The 25,267-nt window shown below is 50.2% G+C and overlaps 1 protein-coding gene and 1 long non-coding RNA gene across 2 annotated transcripts in view; both read left to right on the plus strand.

Annotated features, from left to right (window-relative positions):
- Positions 1–2,517, plus strand: part of LOC309968017 — a 170,405-nt gene extending 167,888 nt beyond the window's left edge. The window contains exon 6 of the long non-coding RNA XR_014326554.1: positions 1,656–2,517. This is a non-coding gene — a long non-coding RNA (uncharacterized lncRNA). The remainder of the gene's footprint in view (positions 1–1,655) is intronic.
- Positions 2,518–3,618: 1,101 nt separating this feature from the next.
- On the plus strand, positions 3,619–23,404 carry GASK1A (golgi associated kinase 1A; the record flags this gene model as incomplete). The annotated part of the gene is given in 5 exon segments (XM_082849093.1): positions 3,619–3,639; positions 3,641–4,960; positions 20,099–20,221; positions 22,242–22,345; positions 22,964–23,404. Coding segments are annotated over 5 exon segments (1,779 nt in total). The 3' UTR covers positions 23,175–23,404.
- Positions 23,405–25,267: the final 1,863 nt, after the last annotated feature.

Here is a 25,267-nt window from a genome sequence, read left to right on the forward strand (position 1 = left end):
GTGGAATCCAGAACTTTGAGAGTCCAGATTGTGAATCCAACTTGAAAACATAGTTTTCTTTTTATTGTAGAAGGAAAAAACAAAACCAAACAGATTCTTTGTCCATGGCCATTTCTACTTTTAGTTTTAATTAAAAATACTGGTATTCTTGCCAGCTGTGTGACTCTGGGCAAATTAGCACTCTGGACCTTTCAGTTTTCTCATCTGTAAAATAGGAAATTGAATAATTCCCATTTCCCTACGTTGTTGTGAGGATTAAAGGAGACAATAACTCATATACAATTGAAAAGTTAACATCAATAATGGGATCTGCAGTTGGTTGAATCTGGGGATGTGGAACCCATGATTATGGAGGACCAACTGTGTTATCTGGGTTTTTCACAGTGCTTATCTATGCATGTATTACACGTATGTGTGTGTGTTAAATAGTAGTAAAGATCATATTAAAATATATCTAATAAAGACAAAAATTTAGACTCTCACGTCAAAAGGATCATCGGCTAAAGGTGTCTTAGGGGGAGACAAAGATCATCTGTTTTATAGAAAAGAGGCTCAGTCCCACTGGGCATATCCTGTGGCATCATATAGAATGCCTCTCAGAGTTGTCCCTTTGAAGGACGGAGGCTGGGCATTTACCCACTGACTTTTGTCACCTATGTGTTGAGGGTTGTCCCCAAAGGTGTTAATTTCCTCTGTGCCTCCCTGAGAGTGGGCAAGAAAGCAGGGAATGGTTCCGGGGCTTGAGGTGGGAAGCTGGCAGTGTACAGAGGGATTGTCCACTGTAGGGACAGCTGGAATCAGTCGGGGGCCCAGGGGAACATAACAGAGGGTACAAAAAGCATACTCTATAGAGAGGGGGCCCCTGGAACCCCAAACAGAAATTGGAGGAGCCCTTCTGAGGATTTATCTGAAGGAAAAGAAATCTTGAAGAGATATCTGCACTCCCACGTTCATTGCAGCATTTTGCACAATAGCCAAGACATGGAAATAACCTACATGTCCTTCGATGGATGAATGGATACAGAAAAATGCATACATGTATACAATGCAATATTACTCAGCCATAAAAAAGAAGAAAATCTGCCATTTGCAACAACATGGATAAACCTGGAGGACATTATACTAACTGAAATAATCCAGACAGAGAAAGACAAATACTGTATAGTATCACTTGTATGTAGAATCTAAAAAAAAAAGCAAAAAACTTTCAGCTATAAAACGAATAAGATCTGAGGATCTAATGTACAGCATGGTGACTAGCTAGTATTGTATACTTGAAATTTGCAAAGAGAGTATATCTTAAACCTTCTCACTACACACACAAAAAGTTCTATGTGAGGTGATGGATGAGTTAACTAACTTGATTGTGGTAATCATTTCACAATCTATACATAAATCATCGTGTTTAATAATTTAAATATACACAATTTTATTTGTCAATTATACCTCAGTAAAGCTGGGGAAAAAATGGAAAAAAAAAAAAGGGAAGGAAAGGAAAGAATTCTTAGGGCTCCTAGGCAGGGTAAAAAGCCAGTCTAATCTTAGATTCCTCCACAGCATCATTTGATGTTAGAAAACTGTGGAGCAGAACCTACAAGCTATTCCAAGAAAGAAACTGTGAGCAGTATTTTATATCTTGCCAAGCTTTCTTTCAGGTATGAATGCTATAGAAAAATAGTTTTGAACATGCAAGAACCCAGAGACTATTATACCCATGAGTACTTCTTGAGAAAATTATGGAGTTTTAACTTCAGTCAACCAAGAAATAATGGAAAACTAGGGCAAAAGGGGACAGGCGTATGCAAAGAATATATTTAACTGAAGAACTAAGACCGAACAAGTGTAAGTATTGGAGTAATAGAGTAGAAGGGACATGTTTTATATCCTAACAATATAGAAATGACACAAATAGAAAACTTTGGAAGGTGAATGAGGGAAAAGTGGGAGAAAGAACAAACATGCTGTTTGTGAATAATAGCTGGGGACCAAAGAATATCATTTAAAGCTGACAAAATATAGTAGAAACGTAAGCATTTTAAATTGTACAACGGCAAACATTAAAAAAGATAATACTAGTGATTAAAATTGAATAGCAAAAGAATGATAGGGAATGGGGGGAAGGAAATAATCGTATGATTATTCTTACTCGGGTTTAAGAGCTACTGTTTAAAGAACTAGACATTTAAGGGATATAATCATAAAGGTAATCATTAGGACCCAGATCAAAATTTCCTAAATGTTATAAGAAATATACACCCCAAAACCAAAGTAAACATAACTGAAAACATAGGGGAAGACTTCAAAAATTATAAATACAAAAAATATACCATAAGATATTATGACAGAACAAAGACTAAACGTGTATGAATCTCAAGTGATGGAAATGGGCTAAATCCACCCAGTGAAAGAAGAACAGAGAGCTGGGCCAGGTCAGGACTGGAACCAGAAGCTTCAGGAAGCTGGGCAGGTGCTCCCTCCTGTTTGGGTTTCTGGTTTGCAGCTGTTTCTTCTGTCTCCCTGCAGACTGGCTCTCAATAGCATATGGCCGCTGCTGTCATCGTTAGCTGGGCAGCCACGTGCCCCTGATCTCAAGTGCACGAGCAGAGCAAGCCAACCTTGCTGACTCGTCACAAGCCTTTGTTCCCCGGGGCAAGGTTGGGGCTGAGGAGCGATTTGGCCCAGTGTAGATCAGGGTCCAGGATGGCCCCATCAGCTTTGGTCAGGGGTCAGGGTGCCTGGACGGATGTAGCTGCTGGGGTGTTGGAGGGGATGGAGATGGCGCCTCAGGCTCACAGTTAGGGGGGCTCCAAACTACAGTGGCTTAAACAGCTCTTGCCAGTTCTGCTCCCATGGGGTCACGCAAGCTCCCAAGTTCCTTCCTTCTGGTGGCTCCACGGTGCCCAAGCAGCAGGATCACCCGGAGAACTTGTTAAAACACAGGTTGCTGCGCCCCTGTTTCTGATCTAGTGGTTCCGGGGTAGGACCTGCGAATTTGCATTTCCCACAAGTTTCCGGGTGATGCTTATGCTGCTGGTGCAGAGACCACGTGCTGAAAACTCACTGCCCCAGGGTGTGTCCTTGCCAAGACGTGTGGAGCTGCCACTGCCACACCTGTGTGCCCAGAGAGGGGAAAGCCGGGGCAGCCAGCCTCCTTTTGGCTGCTTTGGGCCATAGGCAAGGACTTAGTCCCAGGGTCACACTTGGCTGCTAGGGAGGCCGGGCAAGGTCATCTGTAGCTGGGCGGCCGTGTGCCCCGGAAAAGGGAAGAGCGTGTTTGTGGGAGACGACTGCAGGTCCGCAGAGTGGGATCACGTGGAGACGAAACGACAGGGGCCCGCACTTAGTGGTGGGGGAAGATGGGGAAAGGCTCTCAGTGCGTTTGCTGACTAGAGTCATCATGGCAGTTTACTCGGAGAGGAGAAGCCTAGTCTGCCTGCAGGCATCGGCCAGGGCTGTCCTGGAGACGGAGCAGGCTGAGCTTTGAGGCGGGAGCGCAGCTGGCTCCCGGGCCTCTCGAGGACAGCTAGGTGTTACTCCACCTGGCTCTGCTCTTTCCCCTCTTAGTTCACCCACGATGTTCCTTCATCCACCGTCCTGTTGTCTTGTGGGTTAGGGCTGATGTTTTCACAGGTCTCAAGCTTTCTTTTTCTACCCCATCCCCCAGGCATCTTGGCTCTGGAGAAAGCTGCGTGGCAAGAGGCGGTTGGTGACGGCATTCTGCCTCTTAATGGCTCTGTCTGTGGTGGCTGTCACCCGCTTCCCTCCACAGCACCCAGCCGCCAGCCCAGACCCTGGTCCCGTGGAGCCCCAGCAGGTAACTGGTGCCCCTGTCCCCCAGAGCAGGCAGGCTCTGAGCTCCGGCTGGAGGCAGCGGGCAAGAAACCTGAGGTTCCGGAGAGGCTGGGCCTTGCCTGGGAGCTCCATCCTGGTGTGTGCTGAGGAGCAAGGCCACGGAGGGAGCGTGGACAGCAGCAGGCAGTCCCCAGGCATGGACAGCAGGCGTCCAGGGAGGGTCAAGAGGGGCATTACTTTGGCACCTCCAGGAGATCTGAGACTCAGTACCCGGCATCTGGTGCTCCTGAGGGCGGATGAGGTCAGGGGTCCAGGAACCAAAGACCTGGACCTCCCCTGGCACAGTGGTCCCCTCTGGGAGGCACAGAGCGAGACGGGCACCCCAGATGGCCCCCTCGCAGGGCACAACATGGCAGCATTACAGACTTGGAGAGCTACTGCTGGACCGACCCTCCGGCCTCATCCAGCAGAAGGCGGGGATCTGCCAGGACTGAGGAACAGAGCCTTGACTGGTGGACGACAAGCAGGGGGTCCCTCCCCGGCCACGGGGGCTCGTCAGTGGCCTGGCTCTGTTGGGGAGCTGCAAGGAACTGTGTGGTGTGACGCTGAGACCCCCAGGCTGTCGAGTGGCTTGAGGACCAGCGAACAGGTGCCCCCGTGGCTCACAGAGCAGGATGTGCAGACCCTCCAGCTGCTGGCGCAGGGGCAGGTGGTGGGCAAAGCCAGGGTCCCTGGCCACGGGCAGGTGCTGCAGGTTGGCTTCTCCGCCAAGGGTGCCCTTCAGGACCTGTCTCCGGGGCTCAGCCACCTCTGCTCCCAGGGGCTCTGTGGCCTGATCAAGAGGCCTGGGGACCTGTCTGAGGTCCTGTCCTTCCACGTGGACCGCGTGCTGGGGCTGCGCCGGAGCCTACCTGCCGTGGCCAGGCGCTTCCACAGCCCCCTGCTGCCCTACCGCTACACGGACGGTGGCGCAAGGCCCGTCATCTGGTGGGCACCCGACGTGCAGCACCTGGGTGATCCAGATGACGACCAGAACTCGCTGGCCTTGGGCTGGCTGCAGTACCAGGCCCTGCTGGCACGTGACTGCAGCCAGCCGGGCCAGGCCGCATGCCTGGGCATCCACCGCACCGAGTGGGCACGCCTGGCACTCTTCGACTTCCTGCTGCAGGTAAGTGGGTCCAGGCGGGGCGGGGGTGGGGAGCAGTGGAGGTAGGGGATTTGAGGTGAATTGAGACGCCGGAACTGTCCACCTGAGGATGGACGGCGACTTTCCCCCTAGTCCTTGTCTTTTGATCACCAAGCACCCGTTTTTGTTATTTTTCTGCCTCTGAGTTCATTCATCCATTGGTGTGCTGGAACGAGCTCATATAGGCTCACAAGAATTTCAGGAATTTTATGACCTGGCTGTGAAACACAGGCGTTATTAAAATTTAAATTATATAAACTCACAATATAATAAGTTATATTAGAAACAAAGGTAATAATACTCTGAACTCATCACTTCATAATTATTTTACATTGTACTATTATCTGAGCTCTTGAGGTTTTTTGCATCTACCTAGTAAATACTACATAATGATGAGTTACTGCATATCTCTTGCTAGCTCCACATTCATCCATGTTGGTAGCTTGAAATTGGCCAGCGTAGGAGTATTTACATCAAGGGAATCAGCAAATGCTACAAATCAGGACTCCTCCCTATTCCCTGAGAGCTGGTTGTTAAACATTCATCAGCACGCTACTGTTGGTAATGTTTTATCCTTGAATCAAGTAGGATTCAAGATGGTTGCATAATTCGGAAAAGAAAGTCGAGGTGGAGGAGAGACAGAATGGGAGAGGGGAGAGATAAAGGGATGATAATGGTCCAGCTTGGGCCCTGAAGAATGAGAAGGAAGCCACAGGGCCAGCTGAGGTCCCTGCTGGGCCAGGAGTTAACCCTGGAGTTTTCGGGGGTCCTGGAGAAGGGGTTGGCGATCAGGGCCCAGAGGTTAACAGGGGGACTGCAGGCATCACCTATTTACTAAGTGACCTGTGAACAGCCAGTGTGGCTGTTCCGGGACCTGTGAGCTGGATGTCAGCCGTGGAGACACGAGTGGGAAAATGTGGCCAGAAAGAAAGACAAAAAACGATTAGAGCGCAAAGCAGGTGGGTACGTGTGCTAAATGCACACCAAGCCAGCCCCCATTTCTGTAGGGACCCCTGTTGAGGAAAGAGATCAATACTAGCCCTAAATCTACCTACTGGGGTGAGTGGACGCACCACAGAACGCGTTCAGTGCCGTAACCGGGTAGCCAGGGACTGATGCGCCCTCTTTGGTCCATAGAAGGTTGGTTCAAAATGTGTTTTAGAAAATTCTCAGACCACATTTAATACTCTGGAGATTTCTCATGAAAATCCCACTTCCTTTGAAACATTGGATGGGTTAGTAACATGGGGCCTTCATTCCCACGTGGCAGGAATCCTCCTGAGCTGAGTAGCTGCTGCCCCCTTTAAAGGCTGCTATACTCTCCTTTTGGCCGAAGACCATACCTCTTAATTGTCTAACACCCACCCCCAAACGCTTGGATGTTACCTGTCGGCCTGTGGATGTTTGTCTCCAGTCACTGGACTAGCTGGGCTCCCATGATACTCGCAGCTCCTCTAGCCCTTGTCTCGTGGCTGCCCTTGTGGAGGGAGGAGTGTGGGCCCTGGTGGTTGGCATGGGCTTTGGCATCAGACAGACCTGGGTTTGAACCCCCTGCCCACAGGCCCCTTGCCACTGTGTGACGCTGAGCAGATTAGTTTGCCTCTCTGAGCTTCACTTCTCTCACCTCTAAATGGGACCGGGTGTCCCAACCTTATGCCCTTGGGCACATGGTAGCTCTGAATTGCCAGCATCTGCATCTTCGGGCTCTGGGCCCTGAGCCTGCTCTGCGCAGGGTGTGACCGGCTGAGGGCTGGGAATTAATGCCCTCCAGACAGTGTGGCCTGCCATCTAGCCTGGGATGCAGGGGTTTCCCAGACCACAGACTTACAGTCCTGGTTAAAGTGGGAGAGCTGGTCATGCTCTCTCCAGGAGCTGCCCTCCTGTGACTGATGGGAGCTGGTGTGTAAAGCCCCGGCTCCCTGACTGGGGAAGCTCTGTGGTGCGACTCCATGTGTCTCTCAGTTCCCTACCAGGACCGAGCCCTAGTTACCCACAGTGGTCATTGCTGGCCCTCCCTGTCTCCCTTCCCTTCTCCTTGCTTGTGTTTTTGAAGTAGCTCACAGATAAACTGTTTTGCTTTGAATTCTTGTCTCAAGGTCTGTCTCTGGGGGGAGCCCAGCTTCCATCAGATAACACTGACCTTGTGTGCTTTGTGCATGCAAGGTCATTCACGTAATGTACTTCATACAGCGCCTGGCGGGTGGCCCAAGCTCAATAATAAACAGGCACTGTCTCCAATAGTTTACAGGAATTAACTCATCCAATCCTCATGGCAACCTTACTAGATTGCCACTACATTTCTCCCTGTTTTAAAGTTGAACAGTTGAGGCCGAGAGAGGTTAAGTTACTTGCCCAAGGCCATGGCTAGTGGAGCTGAGATACAGCCTGGACGGTCTGACTCCAGAGCTTACCCACTTACTCACAGAGTCCTCTTCATCTAGCCATGAATGAGGGCAGGAAGAGGGGGTGCTTACAGGGATGCCCTGGGGCTTTGAGCTCGGAGGCCCCTCCTTGCAAAGCCCCAGTCCAGCTGATGTGCAGGCAGCAGCTTTCTGCCCACACAGAGCCCCTCTGTCCATCTGTGGAGGCTGTGGTGTGGAGCCTTTCCCCAGCTGCCAAGCCCTGCCATGGGGGTGGAAGGGTCAACAGCCAAAGCACACGCAGGTTGGGTGTGTGTGGTCAGACGCAACTCGGCTGGCCTCGTGCCACCTCTTCCTGGGTTTGCTGAACACCAGGCAAGTCAAACACCCCTGTCTGGAGGATGCCGCCTTCCTAGAAACCACAGGCAAGTTGGAGAGAGGCGGGGCTGTGGGTTTCCCAGCCCAGGAACCTGAGGTCCCTTCTGACCAGAAGCCAGGTACAAACTCCACATGCAGCGCACTCTGCAGTATGCTTGCTCGTCTGTTTTGTCTCATCCAATATAAACCCTTGTTATTCTGTGTTTATGTATCACAACATAACATTTGCCCAGACACAAAATACACAAACACTGTACTCAGACACATTCCTCGTATCGCACAAACCATACCCCGTGCTTCGCAAATCCCCCATAACACTGTATTAGTGATTGCTGAAGTAATGCCATGTAACAAACCTCTCCGAAACTCAATGGCTTGAGACACCAGCTCTTGATTTCTTGCTCCAGGGTCTGTGGGTCAGCTGGGCTCAGCTGAGCTTGGCCCAAAGCTGTGGGTTCAGGTCTGCTCGGCGTTTCTCATTCTGGAGCCCGGGCTGAAGAGGAAGCACCACCTGGGGCAATCCTTCTAATGGGGAGTGGAAGAAGCCCAAGGGCTCAACCAAACTGCAGAAGCACATTTAAGGCCTCTGCTGATGTCACTTCTGCTAATATTCCCTTGGCTAGAGTTAAGTCAATGGCCAAGCCCAATGTCAGGGAAGGGAAGTGCACTCTGTTCAGAGTAGAAGGGGGAGCAAACACTTGTTAGACAATAGTCAGGTCAGTCACACACGCCCCCAAAACACACACTGTACATGAACTTACACGTGAACATAGCCACATACATGCTATAGCCACATATGTGCACACCATCCACATCAACCCACATACTCTCCATGTGGTGCCTGGACACTGCTGTGGGCAACTGGGGCTCAATCCCGCTGACACCTTTGGGGGAGTATGTAGAAAACGCCTCAAGTTGTCCCGCCGAAGGGCCAAAGAAGCTGGGCCACTAACTCCCAGCCATCGCTGGTTGAGACTGTTCCTGAGGGCATTGACTTCCAGGAACCTCTAGACTGGTCCATGCTCCTGCAGCCAGAAAGGGGCAAAGGCAGAGAGCTGCAGGCACTTGGGGTAGAAAGCCATCAGTATGCACAGGAGTAGTGAGTGCCAAGGAGCGGGGGTGGGTCCCAATAGCATCTGCTGCTCCCAGTGAATGATAAGTCAAAACCAAGTTTCAGCAGGCCGGTGTGACCAGGATGGTGTTCTTGATTAATAAACTGGTTTCTCTAAGAAAGATAAAGGACTGATAGTGAGTGGGTGCCCTCCCACCCCACCCTGGGCTGTGTCATCAGGAGAAGTAAGACCAAGAGAGAGGGTCAGTGAGAAGCTGGTTGTACTCGCTGGACACAGTGGGTGGGAGAGTGTGTATGTGTGTTGCTGGGGGGACGGGGCTCAAAGAGCTCTACTCGCCTTCCTGCCAGGGCTACTTGCTGCCAGAGTTGCATTCACTCTGGTGAAAGACACTAAGTCCTCCTCCTCTTGGGACAGTGAAGGTGGCACAGCCAACCGTGTTTGGGAGGAGCTATGACCATCACATCCGCCGTAAGCCAAATCCAACCCAAGGGCTGTTGTGCCTGGACCCAAGAGGGCCTTCTACCCAGAGGCCGGAGGGAGAGAAAGAAGTGCTGGGGGCTTGGGCACATTTGCATTTTTCCCTTTTAGACAGGCTTCTTTTCTCACGCCCTGCGTCCTCTTAGGGGGCATGTGCTTGGCTCGGCTGGGTGAGAAGCTATGGAGAACTCGGACAGCCTGCGAGAGAGCAATGTTCGCTCACGGAAGTCATTCTGCAGCTTCTGCTTATGAAGGGCCTTCATGTTCTGGAAAGTCCAGACCCCAGAAAGCCTCGGCTCCCACCAACCTGGTCCAGGCCGCCATCTTTTCTTACCTGGACTTGTCTCCCCACCTCTGCTTATGTCCCCCTCCAATCCAGTCTCCTTACAGAAGCCGGAGTGATGTCTTGGTTTCGTTTCCCCCAGGCAGACCCTGAGACCAGGATTCCACTGTGGTGGTTCATCTGCAAGGGGACCCCAGGAAACACCTGTAGTGAAGAGGAAAGTGAGATGGAGGGAAGGCAGCCAACAAAGGGCGTCAACAAGCAGGTCACCACTGTGGGCGACTGGGGCTTAGTTCCACAGGAAAATTCTGAGAAATGGTATAAAATACACGTTCAGAGTTAGCCCACGAAGAGGTGAGGGATGCGAGGTATTTATAGCGAAATCTCCCCTTGGTCTTTGGTTGAGGGCTGTTCCTGGAGGTGTTAATTCCCTGGCATTTGGAGAAAGCCCCTGGGCAAAGCTTACAGCAGCTGGAAGTTGGAGGGAGACCTCTGAAGTTCACAGACAACTGGTCAGGTAGAGAACATACCTCTTTTACGATTGTAAATCAGATTGTGTTACTTCCTCGTTACCATAAGGCAAAGCATCTCAATGCCCTCGGTATCAGGTTCTGCAAGGACCCACGTGATCCATCCCTGTCTGCTGTCTCTAGCCCCGCCTCTTGGCACGTGGCCTCGGTCAGTTTCTTCAGGTGCAAGAGCCTGAGATGCCTCCGACTCCTCCTCCCTGGGGCCTCAGCTCTCCTGACTCTACTTCCCCGTTGTTATCCTCTTTCTCCTTTGTGCTATCCTATCTATTTCCTTTCTGACTCCCAGCACAGTATGTAAGTTTTATTTTATTTATTTGTTCATTTCTGTCTCTGTGTTTTGTTCACTACCACATCCCCAGCACCTAGCACAGGGCCAAGCTCTTGATTTGGTCCTAGATAAGCACTTGTTGAATGAGTGAACGAGTGGATGAATGGATGAACAAATCAATGAATGAATCCAGGGTCTCTGTATGACTCCCTATCTAGGTGCTGCTGTGTTCTGTTTCCTCAAATGTCACTCCTTCCTCTAGACTGAGAAGAATCCCAAGGCCTTCTCCATTTCTTTTCGGGTCTGGTAGAGAATCTTAGAGGCAGAAAACAATGTGACAGTCATTTGTCCAGCCCTTGCCTCTGGCACGTAATTAACTTATGCATCCAGAACAGATGACAGCATAAAATGCTGCCTGATGTCCTCCACATCAGGTCCCGTGCCAGCACTTAGCATGTGTTGATGCATAACAGCCCTAGGGGGGCACAGTATTTTTAGCTCCTTTCCACAGGTGAGGAAACAGGCTTAGAAGGGCTAAGGAACTTGCCCACAGTCATGAGGCCTTAAGTGTTGGAGCTGGGATCGAATCTAGTGCGGCTTGGTCGTAGAGGGCATACCCTTGCCCTCTTTGCTGACTTAACTGACTCTGGAAAAGTCATTTCTTCTAGGTCTCTTCTGGGTTAAGGTTGGCCCATTTCCTTCCCGGGGAGCCGGGTTCAGTCATTTGTGATCCTGTGTGTGTTCCTTATTTTGAGTTCAAGTCTGTGGTTCATGGCATCTCCTCTGGCTTGGGCTCCCTGGAACATCAGGTGTTGTGGCAGTTAGAGAGGATCCCAGATCCGTGACCACTGCCGACCTCTCAGGCTTCCAGCCGATGACATGAAATATAATAGTAGCTACCATTTATGGAGTGCCCACACATGAGCTCCTTCAAGTCCTACAACAGACCCAAGAGATGGGTGCTGCACTCCTCCCTCCTGCACAGGTGGTGCAGCTAACGGTGGAGGGGTGAAACAGCCCGCCCGGGCAAGGGTGTTTAAAGGGTGACATCAAGCATCTTTACATATATTTAAAAGCAGGACCTCGATTAGGGTGAGGTGTGATGGGCAGAATTCTAAGATGGTCTCCAAGATAACCACCCCCCTTAGCGTTAACTCCTGTCCTTGAGTAGGAATGAGACCTGCGAATAGATGGAATATCATTTCAGTGATTAGGTTATCAGTCAGTTAACTTTGGGTGTTTCTTTTTTTTTTTTTTTTTTTTTTTGCTGTACGTGGGCCTCTCACTGTTGTGGCCTCTCCTGTTTCGGAGCACAGGCTCCGGACGCGCAGGCTCAGCGGCCATGGCTCACGGGCCCAGCCGCTCCGCGGCATGTGGGATCTTCCCGGACCGGGGCACAAACCCGTGTCCCCTGCATCGGCAGGCGGACTCTCAACAACTGCGCCACCAGGGAAGCCCGGGTGTTTCTTTTTTAATTGAAGTATAATTGACCTACAACACTATGTTAGTTCCAGGTGTACAACATAGTGATTTCATATTTCTGTACATTACAAAATGATCACCACGATAAGTCTAGTTTCCATCTGTCACCATACAAAGTTATTGCGATATTGTTGAGGTTACTAATCAGTTAACTTTCAGTTAATCAAAAGGGAGATTCCCCTGGGTGGGCCTGAGCCAATCAGGAGAGTCTTTCAAAGATGAAGCATCAGAGAGATTTTCCTGAGGGCCTCGAGGAAGAAAGTACACAGCCGCGCTATGAACTGCCTATGGGGAGGGGCGGCCTCTGGAAGGACCCTGAGATCTTGGGGAACATAGTCTTAAAACCACGAGGAATGGTTTCTGCCAACAACCTGACTGAGCCCAGGAGAGGAGCCTGAGTTACAAAAGAGATGCAGCCCCGCCTTGAGTTCAGTCTGAGACCCTGGGCAGAGAAACTGGCAGAAACGCGACAGAATTCCGACCCACGGAAACCGAGTTAATGAGTCATTTTTAAGTGACTAAGCTCATGGTCATTTGTTATGCAGCAGTAGAAAGTGAGTTCATGAGGCAAGGGAGGGGCCCCAGGTGCAAACATTTTAGGAGTGCCTGTCTGCTGTGCATGTCCCTGGCAGCGAGAAGCACTTTCTTCTGCCTCACCCTGGTCCTGCCTCTTTTTAGATTTTTTTTAATCGTTCATATCCTTTGCCCCATTTTCTGTTGGATTGTTGATCTTTTTCTTAATGACTTTAAGAGCTTTATATAGATTAAGGGAATTAGGCTTTTGTTTTCATTGCATTGTAATATTTCTCTCAGGTTCCATTGTCAATTAAAGTTTGTTTCTAGTCTTTCTGCTGTGCAGAAATTCAAAAAATTTTTTAATGTTGTTAACATTATCAGGTTTTTCTTTTATGATTTCTAGGTTAGTGTACTATGTTTTAAAGGGCCATCCTCATTTCAGGGTTATTTAAAAAATTCTCCCATGTGTTTACATATATTTTTGATCCATCTGGAAGTTATTTTGGAATAAGAGATCAGGTGCAAAACAATGATTTTTTTTTCAGATGGCAACCCAAATGTCCCAGCACCATTTGTTGAAAAATCATTCTTTCCCCCAATCTGAAATGCTGTCTTTATCATATAGCCAATTTCCATATGTACTAAAAAGTCTATTTCTGGACTCTTCTGTTCCAGTAAAGGGTCTATTTATGTGTCGGAATCACACTGTTTTAATTATCATGCTTTATATTTTAAGTTAATAACTGGGAGTGCTCGGTCTTTCTCATTGCTCTTTCTTAAGATTTTTCTGCTATTCTTGCATACTATTCTTCTGTGAAATTTAGAGTCAGCTTGTTACTTCCTTTGCCTTCCCAAGTCCTTTTGGGACTTCACTGGAATCAAATTAAATTTGCATGGACTAACAGAGAGAGCATTTACATCCTAAAATACAGGGTCATTCTAGCCAAGGACAGGCTATGTCTTTCCATTTATTCCTGTTCCTCAGAAGCATCTTGATGTTTTCTTGAGCTAGATCTTCACTTCCATGTTGGGATGATACTGTTAGTTCATCTTCTTGTGACCACTGAAAATGGCCTCTTTCCTTCCATTATATTGTTACTGACCTGGGTTCTTGGACTCTTTAATCAATAGAAGTTTTTTTTAACATCTTTATTGGAGTATAATTGCTTTACAATGGTGTGTTAGTTTCTGCTTTATAATAAAGTGAACCAGCTATACATATACAACGAAAAGACAACCTTCAGAATGGGAGAAAATATTTGCAAACGAAACAACTGACAAAGGATTAATCTCCAAAATATACAAGCAGCTCAATATCAAAAAAACAAACAACCCAATACAAAAATCGGCAGGAGACCTAAATTAATAGAAATTGATAAGAAGTCAGATGAGAAATTCAGGCAAGGCTTTATTGGAGCTCGTGCTGCAGCACACGGGAGCGCAAACAAGAAACAGGTGCCCTTGCTCACTTCCCAAGGCGAGGGCGAGCTGGTCCCTTAAATGGGGTGAGGCTGGGGGCGGATGGGTGGGTTGGACAGGAGGCGTAGCTTAGGTGGTCTGCACACCCCCTTGGTGGTGCTGTGTGCAGGGATCATGCGTGCGGGGCCCTCCTTTTGCTCCTGGCACCTCAGAAGTGACAGTTGGTTTGTGACCTTTTTGTATCTTATTGTTCATAATTTGCCCCACTGAGCCTGTGTGCAGTTATTTTTAGTCCCTTATAGTTTCTTTGTATTGCAAGCACTCTGGTAAAGGGTCCCAGGTCCCAGCCTATCTCAATATGTTCTGGCCCGTAGCTCTTGGTCTGTGTGAAGGATATTATTTTTGTGTCATAGTTTGGTTACTGGCCTCTTGCTTACTTCGTACTGCTTCTAACAGTTGCTTGGTTTATCCCCTGGGTTTTCCAAGTATACGATCATTTCTTCTGTAATGAATGCACTTTGTCTCCTCATTGCCTCTTCTTTCTTTCTTCTCACCTCACTACAGTTGTGGTGCCTCTAGATTAATGGTAAATAGTAATGGGATGATGGACTTGACTTGTTTCTTTTTGGGACAATTTCTAGTGTTTTGCCATTAAACATCATGCTGGCTTTTGACTGAAGAACTATTCGCTATTCTTGCTTTATTAGAGTTTTTCTTGTCAGGAATGGATGTAAAAATTATATCAAATGCCTTTTGAGTATCCAGGGAGGCGCTCACAGTACTCCCCCCTCTAGTGTATTGATGTGGGGATGTTTTGTGAAAGGTGTTCCCATGGTGACTCATCCCAGTTTTCTCGATTGGAACCTATTTTGCTGTGGTGGATTCATCTTTTCACGGCTGCTGGGTTTTGTGTTGATGTTTAAAATGTAGGGTGATCTACAGATGTCTTTTCAGCTAAGGTCTAGCTCTTCTCAGACCATCTCCTGGCCCACCAGCCAGTCTATTCACCCACATCCAGAGCCGGTGCTGAGACCTCTGGCCTCAGGCTTGGGGCAGATGAGGCATCCAGATGTTCCTCCCCTGGGCCTCCGGGAAGGTTGCCCTCTGTCAGGACACCAGGGGAACACTGCAGAGGGAGTCATCAGAGGAGAGTAAGAGTCAGTACAGAGTAACCCACACCACCCCCGGCCCGACCTCCCCAAAGCCTCACGAATTCTTTAACAGACCAGCCTGCTGCCCTCCTTGGACAGAGATGCTGCCACTCTGGGGCAATCTGGCAGTGAGCTGGCCTGGCCAAGAGCCACCCTTCCCATCCAGAAGAACCTGGGCCTGTGACTGTCCCCAGGTGAGGGGAAGGTCCTGCATAGGGGCCGGGGCCACCAGGGACAGCAGGCAGTTCTTCTGGAATCCACCAGACTCAGATCAGGCACTGGCTGAGGAACGCGTCTTGGCCCTGGAGCCTGGTGGATGGGTTAGAGGACTCGGGCCACCCCTTGTGCCCTGTGCTGGGCTCCTCCCAGACCTCCCCTCCCCACAGCTGGGCCTCGTGTCCCTCTTGGCAGATTGCAGTGTCTTGTCCCACCAGATGTCCTGTTTGGGGACCCCAGAGCCAGGCCTCCCCCCGAAGCCTCCTGGTGTTGGTATCCTGGGCAGGGATGTGGGGCTCACCTGACAGGCAGGCTTTCAGTGATAGTCCTCACGTGAAGCACCCCCCGATCCTTCCTGCTGTCAGCCAGCCGTGCGCTTCATTCATTCAGCCTTTCACTCAGAAAACCTCAGCTGAGTCCCGTTGTGCAGAACAAGTGCTGGGGATCAGGCTGAACCATATCTTCTTTTCTGCACTGGGGAGCTTGTACTCTCTGGTGCCAAAAAACGTGTACCTGCCACCCAGTCTGACTCAGTGGTCAGAGCCAGACTTGCCTGGGTCTGAGTCTAGGCGCCACCGCTTTCTTTCTTTTTTTTTTTTGGCCACACGGGCATGTGGGGTCTTAGCATGGCATGTGGGATCTTAGTTCCCTGACCAGGGATCAATCCCGCGCCCTCTGCGTTGGAAGCGTGGAGTCTTAACCACTGGACTGCCAGGGAAGTCCCTAGGTGCCACCACTTTCGCTCTGTGGGACCCTAGGCACGTTACTAGCCTCTGTGACTCAGTTCCCTCATCTTTGAAATGGGGATAATAACCGTATCTGCCTCCTGGCTGCTGGGAGGGGTTAAATGAGTGGTGATGGGTAAAGCACTCAGAGCGGTACCCAGCACAGAGTAAGGGCTTCACAACTGTTTAACTAGAATTAAACAAAAATTTCACGATCATCCAACTCTGCTAGGTTCATCAGAAAACCAAAACTGCAAAGGATTATCATTTTTTCTTGGTAACTCCTCATTTTTTCAAAAAGGGGGAAAAAAATCAAATCCTGAAGCGATTTGGGAATGAAGCTTAAGCTTGATCCTGCTTGACTACTGCAGTTTAAACTGAATTTCTCTTCAGTGGAAAAAAGTTCCCAGACAGCGTGGCAGATTAATCACACTGGCAACTGCACCTGGCCAGCCCCTTCCTGTTCAGCATTCAAATGGGTGTAGATTTGGGGACGCCAGCGCCGCCTGTATCACGTGGGCTGTTACTCCTCGTAGCTTCCAGCATTTCAACTTGCAACGCTGCAGCGAGTTGAAATCTGCACAGGGTCAGGGAGCGTTTGGCAGGAGAAAGGGGGTTTGGCTGGCTGTGCATCAGGCATCACGTGAAATCCAGAGCAGTTACTGTATTTCAGTCTTGCTAGAACTGTCCTGGCACGCATTCTCCCAGCCAAAGAGGACTTGGTAGGTGGTGTCCATCTCACAGATTTGTCTGCACTCCAGAAACCAGGCCTGCACGTAGAAGAGAGTGGCTAGATTGTCATGACGTTGCTTTATTTCAGACTCTGGTTCTCAGGCCTATAGGTGGGGTGGGGCCGGGGCTTCTGGAGGGAGGAACCCTGAGATTCCTCCAGGCCTTTGGGCCTGTCCCTTCCAGGGCCCTCCAGGACAACCACCCTTGCTTTGTTTACATCATCGCCTTGTGTGATGGCCTCAGTGAGGTCCTGAGGGAGCATCACTGCTCCATTTTGTGGATGAGAAAACTGAGGCGTAGTGGGGTTAACTAACTTCCTTAGGTCATGGAGTTAGGACACAGTGGAGCCACGATTCACCCCCAGATCTACTGGGCTCCAAACCAGGGTCACAGGCATGGCCCAGATTGTAGGCCAAATTCCTCTCTCTGCGTTTCTGTATGGCCCATGAGCTAAGAATGGTTTTAGCATTTTTAAGTGGTTGAAAAGCTCAAAAGAAGAATATTTTGTGACATATAAAAATTATATGAAATTAAAATGTCAGTGTATGTAAATAAAGGTTTTTTGGAACATAGCTATGACCATTTGTTTGCATATTAGGTAGAATACGTACAATATGCTCTACAGAGGCCGAGGTGGGTAGTCGTGACAGAGACCATATGGCCTCCAAAGCCTAAAGTATTTACTGTCTGGCCCTTTATAGAAAAAGCTTGCCGACCTCTGTTCTAAACCTCTGTGTGGGCAGCCTCGAAGCTCCTGCTGAGGAAGGCATGTGTGTGAATGCATGGAGGAGGACCACCCTCACCCGCTAAGTTCTAGGACCATATGGAGAAATATGGGGGCGTGATACTAGCCTCAGGTGGATTCAAAAATAGTTAGGGCAAATAGAGGTCTCTGGGGCATATGACGCAGGGCTCCGTCCTCAGCCCTGTCCCGGTCAACACTCGCGTTACGAGCCTGAGCGAGGATACTGGGGCACCCAGCTGATTGCTCTTGTTCCTTCTGCACGGAGCCCTGGTGTGATTCGCCTTCCCCCCATGCCTGGGCTCAGAGGTCTGTGCATCCCTGGCTGCCACTGGACCAGGGATGATCCTGTGTCCAAATATGGTCCAGTCAGGCTGAAAGGAAGGACTTCTATTCCGTGACTGTTGGGGGATAGCTTCCTTTTCTCTCCTCGCCTCCCCGCCCCTCCCTCCCTCCCTTCCTGTGTCTCTATCTCCTTCTGTCTAGACACAACAAGGAAAAACATACCCACAACAGCCACCTGCAGGCTTCCTGAGACAACAAAGGGATGTCCTTAACGTTGTGCGGGTACAGTGAGAAGCAGAAAGAAACCCGAGTCCTTACCGTGACAGTAGGAGCTGCTAAATCCCCCAGCTGCCCCACCACGAGGCTTCCTGCGGTAGATGATCTTACTTTCCCCTACATTAAAGCCATTTTGAGCCAGGCTTTTCTGTTACTTGTAATTGTTGTTCTCCAAAGTCTGGGAGACCAAAGCAGTGACTGTCTGCGCCGGGGGCTCGTTCGTGGGCTCGCTGCCTGGACAGGGCTCTGGCCGTTTGCCCCCGGCCAAGCTGGGCCTGTCCTCCAGGTTTGGGACAGTAGCTGGGACTGTTTAACACTGTCTCGTTTCTGGACTCCGATTTTGTGAGGTTGATTGGTGAATAGAACTATAGTTATTTTCTGGCTTGTGTAGAAGGAAATCAATTTTGTATTTCTTCAGAACATGTGAGAGTTTCCTACAAAGGGAGATGGAAATGGAGGGAGACCTTTTCCAGCCAGCGCTGAGCTGGGCCCGAGTGGACTGCGAGGGGGCTGGCCCGGCTTTGATGAGCGCCGCATCCTGGGGCTTATAGGTTGTGTCGTCCCCCCAACCCCGCCCCCGTCCCCTCTGCCATTTGTGGAGGGGGTTGGCTGCATGTGGCAGAGGGAGGCACGATGGTGGTGCTGGCTAAAGCTGGATCAGATCTGCGGCTTGGGTTGGCAGAACAGCCTCCTTCACAGTTTTGAAAGCTCTTCTCCAGCCTTAACTAGTGTAATGATGGGGACCTCACTTGACCTCTAACTGGCTCACCCTTCCCGACCTTCAGGGAAGCAGGGCAGGATAACAGAGAGCACTGGGCTCAAGCCAGGCAGACCTCGGTTCAAATCCCAGCTGTACTGCTTTCACATGTAGGACCTTGGGCAAGTCTGGGGTCAGTGTCCCCCTGTGTAAATGGGGACAATAATATTTCTATTGCAAGGCTGCAGTGAGGAGTGGGTGAGATAGAGATGCAGCAGTGGTGCCGGTCATCTGCGTGATGTCTTCTGACCCCACCAATTCTCCAACTCCAGCTGGGTGTACAATTTGATTCTGACACTATCCACCTGGACTCAATGTCGGATCCCACAGGTGAAGGGCTCATTCCCACAAGACTGCTGATTCAGATACCAGTCACAAATCCTGGGCCACCCGGACTTCTGACCAACTGGCTATAAGTTGGGGGTTCTCATGACCCCCTCCTCATGTTTAATAATTTGCTAGAATGGCTCATAGAACTCAGGAAAACGCTTTACTTTTGTGTACTGGTTTATTACAAAGGATGTAAGTGAACGGTCAGTTGAAGAGGTGCATGGGGTGAGAGGTCTGGAAGGGTCCCAAGTATACAACCCTGTATGTTCTCATGGAGTCGGGGTGCATCACCCTCCTGGCATGTGGGTGTGTTCTCCAACCTGGAAGCTCCCCAAATCTCACTGTTGAAGACTTTTTATAACCCAGTTTCCAGCTCTCCTACTCTTCCCAGAAGTTGGAGGGTAGGGTTGAAAGTTCTGCTCTCTACTTGTCTATCTGGCAATCAGCCTGAAGTGATCTAAGGGCCGCGCCGAGTCACCTTATTAAACTCTGATATGGTCAGGGGGTTTATTATGAATAACAAAAGACACTCATATCACTGAGCAAATTGCAGGGGTTTTAGGAGCGCTGTGCCAGGAACCAGGGAAGAGACCATATTTCTTATTAAAGCACATCGTGATCATCCCTGAGGGAGCGTCATTGCTCCCATTTTAGGCATCCAGTGTAAGAGGAGCCAGGAACAGGAATGCTCTCCTTCCTGACTTTGATTGAGGCCTCCTGCAGGGTGAAAGCACTGTCCTAAGGCAGGAGCCGCCTGGATGGTCATTAAAAGATTTTTATCTCTGTAAAGGGAGGAATCCCTGATGTAGCATTTGCTGATTAAGGAGAAAGTGGTCATGTGTGGGTCTCCCCAGGCAGACGAGACAGCCAGCCCCAGGCTGGAGCTCAGGGCCAGGGGAAGAGATTAAGCAGTGAATGTTGGGTGGAAGTCCACGCAGTGTGAGCAAAAGCAGTCCTGGGGCAGGGCAGGCTGGCTAAAGAGCAAGCAGAAGCCCTGTCACAGCCGGAGGCCAGCAGCAGAGCTGACCAGCGCCAAGATCCCTGAGGATGGCCCCCAGCGTGTGGCCCCAGGGCTCCGGCGGCCCGAGTGCTGGGCCCTCAGAGGACGGTGTCCCCGCAGGTCCATGACCGCCTGGATCGCTATTGCTGCGGCTTCGAGCCCGAGCCCTCGGACCCCTGTGTGGAAGAGAGGCTCCGAGAGAAATGCCGGAACCCGGGGGAGCTGCGGCTGGTCCACATCTTGGTATGTCCCCAGGTCGCCCCAGACTCAGGTCTTCCTGTTTCCATCAGCAGATGCTGTTGGCAAGTGTCAGAGATCACGTGACCTTGGGGTGTCCCAATCCTGTTCTTTTCAGCAGCAGAACCCTTTAAATGTTTTCAGGAAGCCTTAATATATAGAACTGACACAGGTGGAACTTTGAGGATGTGGTTTAGGTAGGTATGGGGTGTGGGCTGGAGCTGTTGTCACTAACTCCTCTGAGCCCTGAAGACTCCGGGGACGCCCTAAGGCTCCAGGAAGCAGAGTGTAATAACTGTGTGTCTAGTAGGATGTCCTCAATGTGCCAGTAAATATGGAAATTGGGGCCTGGAGCGGGGAAGGGGGTTTCCCAAGCTGCATGTCTGGTTGGTGGCAGTGACAGGGCGCTCTCCTGGCCCCTGATGGCTCACAGGCTGGGGCTGTTGGAGGAACACTGTGCTGCCTCCTGTGAAAACTACAGCCCAGGGTGGGAAGCCGTGTGCCCTGGCCATCGATGAGAGGCTGGTGGGGCAGAACAGCCGCTTCTCCTGCGCGAGGAGCAAAGTGCCACCCTAGGGAGGGGCTGCTGTCTTCCCCCAGTGAGGCTGGTGTCCTCACTGCCTCACCTTGGCCAGCTGCTTTGGACGGTAGCCATCAGATGCTGCCCTGGGCCGAGCGTCAGGCAGCCCCACCAGCCCGCAGGCCAGGGCTGCCTCGTGGTGCTGCTGGGTGGTGGGAACTCTCCCTCCCCTGCCCCAGAGCCACCTCTCTCCTTCCCCAGTAAAAGGCAAATATTCCTGGGAGAGGGAGGGCTTTTATATCCATCCTTTACCCCTGGTGGGCAGCTGTCTCACAGATCCTTCCCGATATCAGTTTTTGGAGGGAGGAGTCATCGGGTTTCGAGAAATAGATGATCCCTGGTGTGTGCAGGGGGGTGAGAGGTAGAAGAAGCAGAGAGAGGGGAAGCTGAGGTCCTGAAGACAGAAGTTCATACTTTAAGCCCAGGTTGCTGAGGAGAATTATGGGAAACTACCAGGGAATCTTGGCAAATGTGTAAGAACGGAGTGTGTGCATGGAGGTGGGAGCCGGAAGAGATGGCCTCCTGTTCCCACCATACCAGAGTTTTAAGGTGCTAAAGAATTCCCTGCTGCTGATTTCAGTGTTTGTTTTTTGTTTTGCGGTACGCGGGCCTCTCACTGCTGTGGCCTCTCCCGTTGCGGAGCACAGGCTCCGGACGCGCAGGCTCAGCGGCCATGGCTCACGGGCCCAGCCGCTCCGCGGCATGTGGGATCCTCCCGGACCGGGGCACGAGCCCGTGTCCCCTGCATCGGCAGGCGGACTCCCAACAACTGCGCCACCAGGGAAGCCCTGATTTCAGTTTTGAAGAGTTTTTGGAGGCCCTAAAACTGTGGGGACAGAGGATGGGCAGTGCTACCTGAGGATGGAGGGTGTCTTGTGTCCTCAGTGATGCTCAGGGGAACGCCTGGGACAGGGGCACAGGGGGCACGTGGGCGGGCATACGTGTGTGAGGGTGCAAGTGTGCGATACATCCCGCAGCCTCAGCCCCTGGGTGGGCTACCTCTGCCCCTTCCCATTTCCACCCATGCTCCTCAGCCCTTCGGCCACCTGAACAGGAATCAGTCCCTCTGCCTTGCAATTTTGCAGAAGGTGCTGTGGCTTTTGGCTACGGGTCCAGGTTTGAACCAGCCAGCTACTGATTAGCTGTGTGACCTTATGCAAATTACTTCTTTGTGCCTCTGTTTCTGTAAAATGAGGCTAATATCAGTGGCCACCTCCCAAGGTTGCTGGGAGGGTTCACTGAGAGGGTGCCTGGATGTCCTAAGCACGGCAGTGGCATGGAGTGAGCTCACTGCTCAGTGCGAGGGGACCATCTGGGCGAGTAGCAGGCTGGGTGGTGGGACTGACAGCTCAGGGTCCCCCAAGCTGCTGAGCCCCGACGAGTCCAGGGGCACCGGCTAGGCTGCTCCCTGACTCTCCTCTGTCTCTGTCCATGTTCTTGCCTGAGGTCCGGAGCAGTGATCTCTCTCATCTGGTCTACATCGATAACGCCGGCAACCTTCAGCACCCGGAGCACAAGCTGAATTTCCGGCTGCTGGAGGGCATCGACGGGTGAGGGTCAGAGCGGTTGGGTGGAGGTTCAGGGGCTGAGGCTTGATGGCCCTGCTGTAGACCTTGAACTGTGGCTCCAGAGAAGCCCACAGTCCCTCAGACAAAAGCTGCTGGATGAGCCTCAGAAGGGGGTGAGGAGTCCTGGGAAAGCTGAGGGGATACAGCCAGCAGGCCCTTCAAGTCCATGATGGGCTGCCCCTTCCCCAGTATCCAGAGGGCCTCCAGGCCCTGCGCAACATGGGCTGCCCTGCTGGGGAGTGGGCAGGCTGGCCCTTCCCTGGCAGGGAGCTAGCCTGGGAGACACCTTCCCTGCTCACACCTGCAGCGGCTGGGCCTTCCTCGGGCTCCTCCTCACTTCACCCGGGCCAGCAGAGTGGATTCACCCACCCAGGGAGGTGGGACCCATCGAAAGCTCTATCCCCTGCCTGCTGTCACAGCAGAGCGGGTGGAAGGGTTCCTGGATAACTAGTCAGCAGGTGGCCCCAGAGACTTTGCGGGCTGGCTTTGCGGGCCCCCAGCTGTGCAAGTTCTGGCCGACTGGCCTGGCCTTTCATGGAAACTCTCTGAGATGGCTTTTGCTCTTCCTTTCTGTTATGGGACTGGGGGACCTTCCTCCAGGTTTCCTGAGTCTGTCGTGAAGGTTCTCGCATCAGGGTGTCTACAGAATATGCTGCTGAAGTCACTGCAGACAGACCCGGTGTTCTGGGAAAGCCAAGGCGGGCAGCAGGGCCTACGGCGGGTCCTCCAGACCCTGGAGCGGCGAGGACAGGTCCTGCTGAGCCACATCCAGACGCACAACCTCACACTCTTCAGGGACGAGGGCCCGTAAGCCCCCCACGGTCTGGGCGGGACTCTCACCTCACTGCAGGGGGAAGAAGCGGGGGCATCTCACGACATGACCTGAGTGGATAAGTGCCCATCCTCACGGCCACATTTTCTTGGGTTTACCCGCCTTGAAGACAAAAGGGAAAAGCCAGAAATCAGGAGGGCACCATGGATTCCACAGGACGTGTCATCTGCTTGGGATGGTGGAGGAGGTGGTGAGTGTTGGGTTTTCAGTCTCATCACGTTCTTTTCTGCCTGCTCAGCCCTGGCTATTTACTCCCTTGCACCAATAAATACACAAGAATGTTCTATGAACTGCCCCAGGTACTGTAAAGTCGTGCGTTCCACATGCACATGCGGAGCTGGACAACTCTGTGTGTGTGTGTGTGTGTGTGTGTGTGCGTGTGCATGTGTAGAGGTGTGTAGGTAGTTGTGCACGTGTGGTATGTGTGTATGCCCACATGCATACATAAAGGATCTTCACAGAGTTGTACTTGTGGCCCAGAACTGCTCTGGCTGAAAGTGAACTCAGGTCCAAGAAATGAAACACTAAGCATTTTGTCTTTATAGGCTTTAGATGTTCAATCCTTATTCACTTATGTTTTTGGTTTAAGAATTATGAAAGTAATACATGCTCACTAAAAACAGATTCATAAATAATAGAAGCATGTAAGATAAAAAGTGAGAGTTCCAGAAACCCCCTAGAGATGTGACACGCATTTTAGTCACAGTCACACTGCATGCAAATGAAAATATAATAAAGTAGGATATCTTTGTTTGTCAACTCACTATTTGTACTTTACTATATTTACTATGTTCTCTGTCCACCATCTGGGTTGACCCAATTCTTATTCGTGACTGCATGGAACTCCCAGGCAGGGACGTGTCACATTTCATTTAGCTGTTCTCATTATGATGAACATTTAGATGGTTCAGACTTTTCACCAATTCTGGACAGTGCTGCCATGAACATCTTTGCATGGTGTGCAAGTATTTCTGCTAGCTAGGTTTCTGTGGGTGGGTTTCTGCATCAAAGTATATGGGCATTCTTTATGTTCAGAGACTGCCGAATCCCCTCCAAAATGGTGGTGTCAATTTGCCCTCATACACAGAGGGTAGGGGACTTACTGTTTTCCCTACACCTCGGCAACACTTGCTATTCTCAAACTTTTTGTTTTTAATTCATCTGATAGGGAAACCTATTTCTAATTTTCATTTTTTATTGAAGTATAGTTGATTTACAATATCGTGTTAATTTCAGGAATACAGCAAAGTGATTCGGTTATATATCTATAGTTTCAGATTATTTTCCATTATAAGTTATACAGGATATTGAACATTGTTCCCTGTGTTATACAGTAAATCCTTGTTGCTTATGAGTTTTATGTATAATAGTTTGTATCTGTTAATCCCAAACTCCTAATTTATCCCTCCCCATCCCTGTTCCTCTTTGGTAACCGTAAGTTTGTTTACTATGTCTGCAAGTCTGTTTCTGTTTTGTATATAGATTCATTTGTATTATTTCTTAGATCCCACATATAAGTGATATATAATATTTGTCTTTCTTTCTCTGGCTTACTTCACTAAGTATAATATTCTCTAGGTCCATCCATGTTGCTGCAAATGGCAATATTTCATTCTTTTAAAGAAAATATTTATTTAGGCTGCACCAGGTCTTAGTTGTGGCATGTGGACTTCTTAGTTGCAGCATGCAAACTCTTAGTTGTGGCATGAATGTGGAATCTAGTTCCTCAACGAGGGATTGAACCCAGGCGCCCTGCATTGGGAGCATGGAGTCTTACCCACTGGACCACCAGGGAAGTCCCAATATTTCATTCTTTTTTATGGCTGAGTAATATTCCACTGCACATGTATACCACATCTTCTTAAACCAAATCGCCTGTTGATGGGCACTTGGGTTGTTTCCATGTCTTGGCTATTGTAAATCATGCTGCTATGAACATAGCGGTGCATGTATTTTTTTAAGTATAGTTTTGTCTGGATATATGCCCAGGATTAGGATTGCCGGATCATATGGCAACTTTATTTTTAGTTTTTTGAGGAAACTCCGTACCATTCTCCATAGTGGCTGCACCA

Source organism: Leucopleurus acutus (genome assembly GCF_964270905.1).
Source record: "Leucopleurus acutus genome assembly, chromosome: 10".
In the NCBI taxonomy this organism is placed as follows: Eukaryota; Metazoa; Chordata; class Mammalia; order Artiodactyla; family Delphinidae; genus Leucopleurus; species Leucopleurus acutus.